The sequence below is a fragment of the Lichenostomus cassidix genome, unplaced genomic scaffold, assembly GCF_008360975.1.
Source record: "Lichenostomus cassidix isolate B80296 unplaced genomic scaffold, HeHo_3.0 HiC_scaffold_137, whole genome shotgun sequence".
Lineage (NCBI taxonomy): Eukaryota > Metazoa > Chordata > Aves > Passeriformes > Meliphagidae > Lichenostomus > Lichenostomus cassidix.
The window spans coordinates 1-9,426 of record NW_028148035.1 but is presented as its reverse complement, the minus strand read 5'-3'; the positions used below and the strand labels follow the sequence as shown (position 1 = coordinate 9,426).

Below are 9,426 nucleotides of genomic sequence, written 5' to 3'. Positions count from 1 at the left end.
TCATGGCCATTCCTTGGGTCATTGGGGGCCACAGGCATGGATGGAGACATTGTGGGAGACAATGCCATTGGTGGGAACAGGCTGGGGACACAGCCGTTGGATGGACATGGTGGGACATGGCCAGTGACATGTGGGGACAGGGCCATGGAGGTGCCATGGGGGAAACTTCCAGGGGATGTTGAGGATGTTTGAGGGAGCTGAGGGTTCCTGGCAGGGACTTGGGGGTCACTGAGGGCTTAGGGAACCCCCAGCTGAGCAGCTCTGGCTGTGCTGGGAGACCTGGCAGAGGCTCTGGGGCAGCTGATCAAGGAGCTGGATGGACTCCCAGGCGGGCATTGGGCTCCTGGAAGGGAATGAACATCCTTGTCCCCAGGAAGGAAATCCCAGCACCCCAGGGTGTCAGGGGCAGCTGAGAGGCCACAGCAGGGAGGGGAAAGGCAGACAGAGCTGTCCCCCTCCAAAACTGCATCCCAAAATTCCCCAAACTCAGGGATTGCTCCCAGAACAAAGCTGCCAGGAGCTGCCCAAGTTGAGTGAAAGGGGGGTTGGGACACCCAGACTGAGCAGGAAGGGCTGGGAATTCCCAAAACCAAGCACGGGGCAGGAGGGTTGGGCATTGGGGGACGATGGAGAAGGGGCAGACGAGCAGGGCTAAAGAGGGAGCTCAGACCCTGAAAGAGAGCAGGAGGGAGATGGGACACCCAAATTGAGTTTCGAAGGGTCTGTGGGTAGGGGGAATGGTGGGAAAAAGGAGGACAGGGGAGGAAAACGTGGGGTTGGGATGCAAGAAGGGTGACTCCCTTTTTCCCCAGCACTCGATCCCTGGAGCAATTCCCTGCGGCTTGGGCGGCACTGGGGGAATCCCCAAGTCCTCTGACCATCCCAGCGTGTCCATCTCGCTGGTGCCCTCGAGCTCCCAGCCCGAGCCCGGCCGCCTGCTGTGCTCCGTGATGGATTTCTACCCTGCGCAGGTGCAGCTGAGGTGGTTCCAGGGCCAGCAGGAGCTCTCAGAGCAAGTGATGACCACCGACCTGCTCCCCAACGGGGACTGGACCTACCAGCTGCTGGTGCTGCTGGAAACGCCCCCCAGGTGCGGGGTCACCTACACCTGCCAGGTGGAGCACGTCAGCCTGGAGCAGCCCCTGAAGCGGCACTGGGGTACGGCCAGAGCCCACAGCGCCGGGGGGAGCGGGGGAGGCACTGGGGGGGCTGGCAGGGGGATTGGGCTGTGCTGGGGGGGAACTGGGAGGGAGGTGGAGAGAGGCTGGTTTATAGTGGGAGAGGGGCTTGGGGTGTGGGACGGCTGGGAGGGGGTTGGAAGGATGTTGGGGAGGGTGGGAGGAGGTTCTGGGGGTGCTGGTGGGCACTGGGAGGGAGTTCGGGGGTGCTGGGGGGAACTGGGAGGGAGTTGGAGTGAGGCTGGAGGGGCTGGAAGGAGATTGGGGATGGAAAAACAAAGGTTGGAATGAGGTTGGTTGTGCTTGGAAGAGACTGGGAGGGACCTTGGTGAGTCCTGGTGGGGCTGGGAAGGGACTGGGAGAGGGTTTGGGGGTCCTGGGGCGGTGGGCGGCAACTGGGAGGGGTTGTGGGGTGCTGAGAGGGACGGGAGGGGCTTTGGCGTGTCCTGGGGAGGCTGGGAATGGATCGGGAGGAGGTTTCAGGGGCTCCTGGGTGGGCAGGGGGCGACTGGGAGGGTGCTTGGAGGGGCTTGGGGTGTCGGTGAGAGGTTTCTGGTGGTCCTGAGCCCTGCTGACCCCCACAGATGCCGCCGGACGCTGCCCGCAGCAAGACGCTGACGGGGATCGGGGGCTTCGTGTTGGGCTTCGTCTTCCTGGCGCTGGGGCTCGGCTTCTACCTGCGCAAGAAGGTGAGGGGGGGTCCCGGGGGTCCTGTCCCCTCTGCCCCGGAGCAGCTGTGCTCCCCCCGGGGACCCCCAGCCCGGTGTCACCCCCTTTTCTCTGCCCATAGAGCTCCTGAGCCGCCGCCGGCCGCAGCCCCTCACTGTGGCCTCGGGCCCGGCCGGGTCCCCCCGCTCTGTCCCCATGCTGATTTTGGGGGGTCGTGTGTCCCCCCAGCCCTGCTGTCACTCTGACCCCGCCCGGCTGCTCCCAGTGCTCCCAATAAAGCTTCCCAGTTGGCTCCGGTCGCGTTTCCTGGGGGGCACTGGGGAGGGACTTGGGGGGACCCCGCGGTGGGGCTGTGACTGGGGGACAGAACTGACCGCGGGATGGATCGGGAATGGGGACCCCGTGTGTCCCCAAGTGTCACCCCGCTCTGGGGACATTTCCGAGGAAGCTGAACCCCGACACGGCACCCAGCGAACCCCAAAAAAGGCGCTGAGACCCCCTGAGCCCCCCAGAACCTCCAAACCCCATAGAAAAACAGCCCCGAAAAATAGCCCCGCGAAAATGAGCCAATAGGAGAATGCGCTGAGCGATTCTGATCCAATCCGAGCTCGCGGCGCTGATGACTCTCCAGTTCCCAGGCAGACCCGCAGCGCCCAGCGCTCCCCACCCCAACCCCACCTGCGCCCCCTCCTCGCCCCCAGCGCTTCCCGCCAGGCCAATTTGGGGAGGGGGCGCGTGGGGGGCGCCCAGGCCTGGCCCGGAGCCCAGCGCTGCTCCAACCCGACCTGCCCCGGCTCCATCCCGGCTCCTCCCGCGGGATGCGACGGCGTGGGGAAAAGGGGGGGAAAGGGTGGGCGCTGGGCTTGGGGGGAGGAGGAGAAGGGATGGAGGAGGAGGAGGAGGAGGGATGAGGAAGGAGCGGGAGAAAGGCCGGAGATCCGAGCAGGAGGAGGAGGCGGGAGGAGGAAGGAGGAGGAGCCGCGGGAGGAGGAAGGAGGAGTGAGGAACAGGAGGAACCGGAAGAGGTTGGAGAGAGGAAAAGGAGGAGCAGCAGAAGCAGCGTGGAGCTCTTTGTCTGCCGCGGCCCTGGGAGCATCGGCGCCTCGCACGCCGCAGGTGAGGGGGAGGAGGAAGTCGCCCCAAATGTCTCGGGGGTCCCCGAGCGGCGTTTTTCCTGGGCAGGTGTTTGGAGCTCGCAGCTTCCGGGATTGAGCCCCAAATCTCGTGAAGGGTCGCTGGGAGGGTTTGATTGTGCGGGGGGAACGTTTGGATGTGGCGGAAGGGCAAAGCTGAGGCGCCAGTGTGGCCCTTTGAGGGATATTTTGGGGGCTGCAGGTGGGCACGGCCCGGTGTCGGGGTGGGAGGGGGACATGGGGCATGGGGTCCCCCCGGGAGAGCGGTGGAGGGGAAGGGCGGGAGCCCCGGAGTGGGGTGAGCGGAGAGGGGCGATGGCGGAGCTGGGGGAGCCCCGGCAGGCTGGAGAGGGGGGAGCGTGGCTAAGGGGGAAGCCTGGGATCCCTGGAAGCGCGGAGCAGAGAATGAGGGGAGAAGGGACCCCTGGGACCCCCAAAGCCCCCGGATGATCCCTAAGCGGGACCCTGGAAAATAGGGAAGCCCGGGAGCCACGGGAGCCCCATGAGTGCAGGGAAGGGAGACCCTGAGGAGGCCAAAGTGAAAAGAGCAGAGAGGGGAAAATGCTGTGAGGGTTTTGAGGTGAATGGTGGTGGTTTGGGGTTTTTATGGACACAAACCCCTGGGAGAGTAGCAGAGCTGGAGGTGGGCAGGAGGAACCCCCAGGGCAAGGCGCTGAGCCCTTGATTTTCCCCCAAAGCAGGATTTGTCATTGCGAAGGCGTGGCCGGATGAAGGAGGAGGAAAAGGCCCGGAGATGCAGCCGGAGCTCGGAGCTGGGGGAGAAGCCTGAGGGCAGAGAGAAGCCCCACAAGTGTGGGGAATGTGGGAAAAGCTTCAGGTGGAAATCTGGGCTTATCCGGCACCAGAGGATCCACACTGGGGAAAAGCCATATGAGTGTGGGGAGTGTGGGAAGAGCTTCAGCCAGATGTTCACCCTGATGCAGCATCAGATGATCCACACAGGGGGAAAGCCCTATGAGTGTGGGGAGTGTGGGAAGAGCTTCAGCCAGAGCTCCACCCTGTTCCAGCACAAGAAGATCCACACTGGGGAGAGGCCCTATGAGTGTCCCACGTGTGGGAAGAGGTTCCAGACCAGCTCCCATCTCCTCCTCCATGAGCGCATTCACACCCAGGAGAGGCCCTTCCGCTGCCCTGACTGCGGGAAGGGCTTCAAGCGAAACTCCACCCTCATCACCCACCGGCGCATCCACAGTGGGGAAAAGCCCTATGACTGTGGGAAGTGTGGGAAGAGCTTCAGCCATATGTCCACCCTGATGCAGCACCAGGTTATCCACACTGGGGAAAAGCCCTACGAGTGTCCCAAGTGTGGCGAGAGCTTCTCACAGAGGTCTGCCTTGACCCGACACCAGAAGAGGCACAAGTGAAGGAAGGCCTTCTGAGTTAGGGTAAAATAGAAATTATTAATTTAAAAGAGCTGGAAGTTCGATAATAATAACTTTTGAACTGATTTAGAAGGCCAGAGATTGGATAACGATTTACTAAGATTTTCCTGCTGGAGGCAATTTGTGATTCGCTTAATGATTTTGTGCCTACCTAGTATCGGGGAGGATAGAGAGTAGAGAGCCAAATAATTGAGAAAAAACACTGAGTGTAACTGAGCATCCCACCCTTGGACCCTGAACCAGTACAGGTGGGTTCTCAGGCTTGGACTTGGACCAAGAACCAAGGGAGCATGTGCAAGGGAACAAGGTGAAGAGTTCATTGTGAGGAAGACTATTGATTACCTCATCATTAACCATTTGGGACCCTTGACCACAATTAATCTGAGACACTGTGCTTGCACAAGCATATTTAAATGAACATTGAACTCATTATAATACGAAGCGGGGATAGGTAATGAATATGTATAGGGGCTTTGTCTAACTTTATGCATATGTAACCTGTAACCTGATATAAACCTAGTGAAGTGCTGCTGAGGTGTGCATGCCTTTGGAGGGGCTACCCCCCATGCACCCCAGCAGGAATAAACACATACCTACTTCGTAACTTCATCTGAGTTTTGGAGTCAATTCGGTGCTTCAACAGGAGAACGAAGCCGCCACAGCCCCCCTGCTGCCCCCTCCATCCCCTCCATCTGCCCGCAGCAAGCCCGAGCCCCGGCACAAGCCAGCGCGGCTCCCACCTGCGCTGGGACAGCCTCTCCGAGCTCCGCCGCCGCTCCCGGGCCGCACACACGCTCCCACCATGGCGCCACTGCTGCCCCACTAAAGCCCTGCCTGCCTGCCTGGGGGCGACACCGGCGCCGGCCTTGTCCCCGCTCGCTGGCACCAAGCAGCAATTGCGCTGGGACAATTCCGAGTGACAGCACAGCCAGCCAAGGGCAGCGAGGCGCGGGCTCTGCACAGCGCACAGCCCAAGCCTCGAGCTCTCAGTGCCCCCCGGGCTGGCCGAGGCCAAAGCCGCACATGAGGAACAGCCCTGCAACGGGCCCGGGCCCAAGGCGCCATTGCTCTGCAAACAGCGACCAAGTTCTCCGCACCTCCCGGCCCCGCCTCGGCACGCAGCCCCCAGGGCAGCCCCACGGCCCCCACGGCAGCTCCCAGCCAGCCGCCCTGCAACGGCCCAGGGGGAGCAGGCCAAGGGACGCGGCTGCCGGCGCCCAGGGGACGCCAGAGACAGCGGGGGCACTTCACAAGCCTTTGATGCAAAAGAGAAAATCATCAGGAAGGAAAAAGCAACACCAGCGCTGGCTCCAGAGCACAGGGCCACGCAAGACCATGGCACATTGCAGTGGGGTGACGCTGGCCCCATGCCAGGCACCCAGCAGAGCTGCTCTCTCACTGCCCTGCACAGCCGCCATGGGGAGACAAAATTGAACCAAGGCTTCCTGAGTTGATAGAAGGACCTGGCTAAGAGATCCCTCATCAAACACCTTTGTGCACAAAAAAGGCTCGCAATTGGAGATGTGAATTGAATTTATTGCTAACAAACTCAGAGCAAGAGAAGAAGGAAAATTTGACCATTTAAAAAATATTTCCCCCATCTGACGGGGATCACCTGGAATGAGAGTCACCAGGATTCTGCCCAGCGGGGATCACTGGGGATCATCCACTGCAGATCTTCCCACTGGGGATGGAGTTGGAGCAGCAATGAAGCTCTTCCTGCACTCGGGACACTCGCAGGTCTTCCCTCACTTGTGCCTCTGTTGGTGCCGAGTCAAGTGAGAGCTCCTGGAAAAGCTCTTCCCACACTCGGGACACTCATAGGGCCTTTTCCCCAGTGTGTATCACCTGGTGCCGCATCAGGTGTGACATCTGGCTGAAGCTCTTCCCACACTTCCCACACTTGTAGGGCTTTTCCCCTGTGTGGATCATTTGGTGCCTGATGAGGTGGGAGTTTTGCTTGAAGCCCTTCCCACAGTCAGGGCAGCGGAAGGGCCTCTCCTGAGTGTGAATGCGCTCATGGCGGAGGAGATAGGAGCTGGTCTGAAACCTTTTAGCACACTCTGGACACTCATAGGGCCTCTCCCCGGTGTGGATCCTCTTGTGCTGGATCAGGGTGGACATCAGCGTGAAGCTTTTCCCACACTTCCCACACTCATAGGGCTTTTCCCCAGTGTGGATGCGCCGGTGGGTGATGAGGGTGGAGTTTTGCTTGAAGCCCTTCCCGCAGTCAGGGCAGCAGAAGAGCCTCTCCTGGGTGTGAATGCGCTCATGGACGAGGAGATGGGAGCTGGTCTGAAACCTCTTCCCACACTCTGGACACTTATAGGGTCTCTCCCCGGTGTGGATCTTCTTGTGCTTACTCAGAGAGGAATTGTCCCCGAAGCTTTTCCCACATTCCTCACAATCGTAGGACTTTTCCCCGGTGTGGATCACCTGATGCCGCATCAGGTGTGACATCTGGCTGAAGCTCTTCCCACACTTCCCACAATCATAGGGCTTTTCTCCTGTGTGGATCATCTGGTGCGTGATCAGCTCACATCTCTGCCTGAAGCTTTTTCCACATTCCCCACAGTCGTAGGGCTTTTCCCCAGTGTGGATCCACTGGTGCCGAATCAGGTGAGATCTCCACCTGAAGCTTTTCCCACATTCCCCACACTTGTGGGGCTTCTCTCTGCCCTCAGGCTTCTCCCCCAGCTCCGAGCTCCGGCTGCATCTCTGGGCCTTTTCCTCCTCCTCCATCTGGCCATGCCTTGCCAATGACAAATCCTGCTTTGGGGGAAAAACAAGGGCTGAGGGCCTTGCCCTGGGGGATCCTCCTGCCCAGCTCCAGCTCTGCAAGTCTCCAGGAGATTTAAGGCTGCAAAAACCACTAACCAACAAGATTCCCAAATATCCCAGAAACATAAGACACAGACCCTAAACTCCAAAACCATCAAGATTCAGCCAAAAGCCCCCCCAGAATATGAAGAATCACGCCCAAAAAAACCCAAAGCATGAGCATTCACCCCAACAAACCTCACAAACACCAAAATTTAGGCTCCAGGAAAATCCTGGAACCCCCTCCCCAGTCACCTGCTCCTTGTGGGGGGCTGCAGATACAGGGAGTGCTGGAACCTTGGGCTGCCTCCTCTACCTGCTGCTCCTCCTCTATCCTTACTGTTCCTCACACTCTTGTTCTTCTCACTTCTCCTCCTCCCCTTCCTTCTACAAAATCCCACCACCTTCTCCTTCAGCTAATTAATACAATATTGTTGAATAAAAAAATCCCGGAAGCTGCGAGCTCCAAACACCCGCCCAGAAAAAACGCCGCTCGGGGACCCCCGAGACATTTGGGGCGACTTTCTCCTCGCCCTCACCTGCGGCATGCGGGGCGACGATGCTCCCGGGGCCGCGACAGACAAAGAGCTCCGCGCTGCTTCTGCTGCTCCTCCTCTTCCTCTCTCCAACCTCTTCCTGCTCCTCCTCTTCCTCTCCCCATCTTCATCCTCCCCCGGCTCTTCCTCCTCCCGCCTCCTCCTCCTCGGATCTCCGGCCTTTCTCCTGCTCCTTCCTCATCCCTCCTCCTCCTCCTCCATCCCTTCTCCTCCTCCCCCCAAGCCCAGCGCCCACCCTTTTCCCCACGCCGTCGCATCCTGCGGGAGGAGCCGGGATGGAGCCGCGGCAGGTCGGGCTGGGGCAGCGCTGGGCTCCGGGCCAGGCCTGGGCTCCCCCCACGCACCCCCTCCCCAAATTGGCCTGGCGGGAAGCGCTGGGGGCGAGGGGGCGGCGCAGGTGGGGTTGGGGTGGGGAGCGCTGGGCGCTGCGGGTCTGCCTGGGAACTGGAGAGTCATCAGCGCCGCGAGCTCGGGTAGGATCAGAATCGCTCAACGCCTTCTCCCATTGGCTCATTTTCACGGGGCTATTTTTCGCGGGGCTCTTTTTCTATGGGGTTTGGAGGTTCTGGGGGGCTCAGGGTGTCTCAGTGCCTTTTCTGGGGTTCGCTGTATGCCGTGTCGGGGTTCAGCTGCCACCCAAGGCCCCGCAGAGCGAGGTGACACTTGGGGACTGCAGTGGTTTTGAGTGGCCCAGAACATCAGCAAGGTATCTTTAACATCTAAGAGAAATTTAAACCCCTCAGTAGCTGGTGTAGTAAGCCTGAAGAAGTATCTGAGGGGTGGGGAGTGGCACAAAGATGGCTCCTGTGTGTGTTCTGAGTGAAATTTTTGGTAGTTTTTCATCAAGTCCAGCAGAGTCAATCTCTGATACCTCTGAAACTGATGGAGATGCTGCTGGCCAGGTTTGGGTCAATTAGAGGTTCTATTTATGCCTCTGTGAAAACGTATTTATGAAATAGTAAAAACAAAAGTAGACACACACTTCTTTGTAGCTAGAGGAGGAGGAGGAGGTAAAAATATATGAAGGGAGAACAACATGGAGACACCAAGGTGAGTGGAGAAGGTGGGGGAGGAGGTCCTCCAGGCTCCGGAGCTGAAAACCCTCTGCTAGCCGTGCTGAAGTCCACGGGAGGAGCAGGAGGTTCCCCTGCAGCCCATGGAGCCCACAGGGGTGCAGAAATCCACCTACAGCCCACGCCAGAGGAGCAGGTGGATGCCTGGAGGAAGCTGTGATCCAGAGAGAGTCTCATCTAAAGAGTTCAAGCTGCAAAGGTCTTGCAAGGGAGAGAAAGGCCTTTTCTTTGCTCCTGGCATGGAAGCAGCCTGGCCTCGGCTTGGCAGAGTCTGCACCTTATGGACAAGAGGACTCATGTTGCAGCAGAATTCGGGTGAGATGTTGCTCGTGAGATCAGAGCCATGCCAAAGAAGTTCCCAGAGGACTGTCTCTCGTGGGAAGGACCCCGTGGCTAAGTAGAGGACCCCTCTCCCTGATGGACTGAGCAGAGAACAAACCCCTCACCCTGCCCCCTGCCCGTGCTGTTGGTTTGGAAAGAGGGAAGGGGGCTGAAAACATCTTCTTATGAGGGAGGGGGTGAGAGCAAGAGAACTGTCTAGAGAGAGAGATAAGCAGAGATAAACAATATTTGTAGTAGAAAAATTGTAGAGA

General features: G+C 59.3%; 1 protein-coding gene, 1 long non-coding RNA gene and 1 pseudogene across 3 annotated transcripts; 2 read left to right on the top strand and 1 right to left on the bottom strand.

Moving 5' to 3' along the window:
• The first annotated feature begins 1,760 nt into the window (after positions 1-1,760).
• LOC146420270 (uncharacterized) lies at positions 1,761-2,139 on the top strand. Its single transcript, XR_014849227.1, has 2 exons — positions 1,761-1,867; positions 1,969-2,139. It is a non-coding gene; the product is annotated as an uncharacterized LOC146420270 (long non-coding RNA).
• A 286-nt stretch (positions 2,140-2,425) lies between these two features.
• On the top strand, positions 2,426-4,448 carry LOC146420269 (uncharacterized). The gene is made up of 2 exons (XM_085048450.1): positions 2,426-2,963; positions 3,682-4,448. The coding sequence occupies exon 2, from the start codon at positions 3,709-3,711 to the stop codon at positions 4,363-4,365; it is 657 nt and encodes a 218-aa protein (XP_084904576.1). The 5' UTR covers positions 2,426-2,963; positions 3,682-3,708; the 3' UTR covers positions 4,366-4,448.
• Positions 4,449-5,904: 1,456 nt separating this feature from the next.
• Positions 5,905-7,991, bottom strand: LOC146420268 (uncharacterized; annotated as a pseudogene). Its single transcript, XR_014849226.1, has 2 exons — positions 7,743-7,991; positions 5,905-7,155 (listed from the first exon to the last, which is right to left on the bottom strand). The product of XR_014849226.1 is annotated as an uncharacterized LOC146420268 (transcript).
• Between the last annotated feature and the right edge of the window lie 1,435 nt (positions 7,992-9,426).

Bases quoted from the DNA above. Each gene is read 5' to 3' on its own strand.
- LOC146420269 (XM_085048450.1), top strand. From the start codon at position 3,709: ATGAAGGAGGAGGAAAAGGCCCGGAGATGCAGCCGGAGCTCGGAGCTG.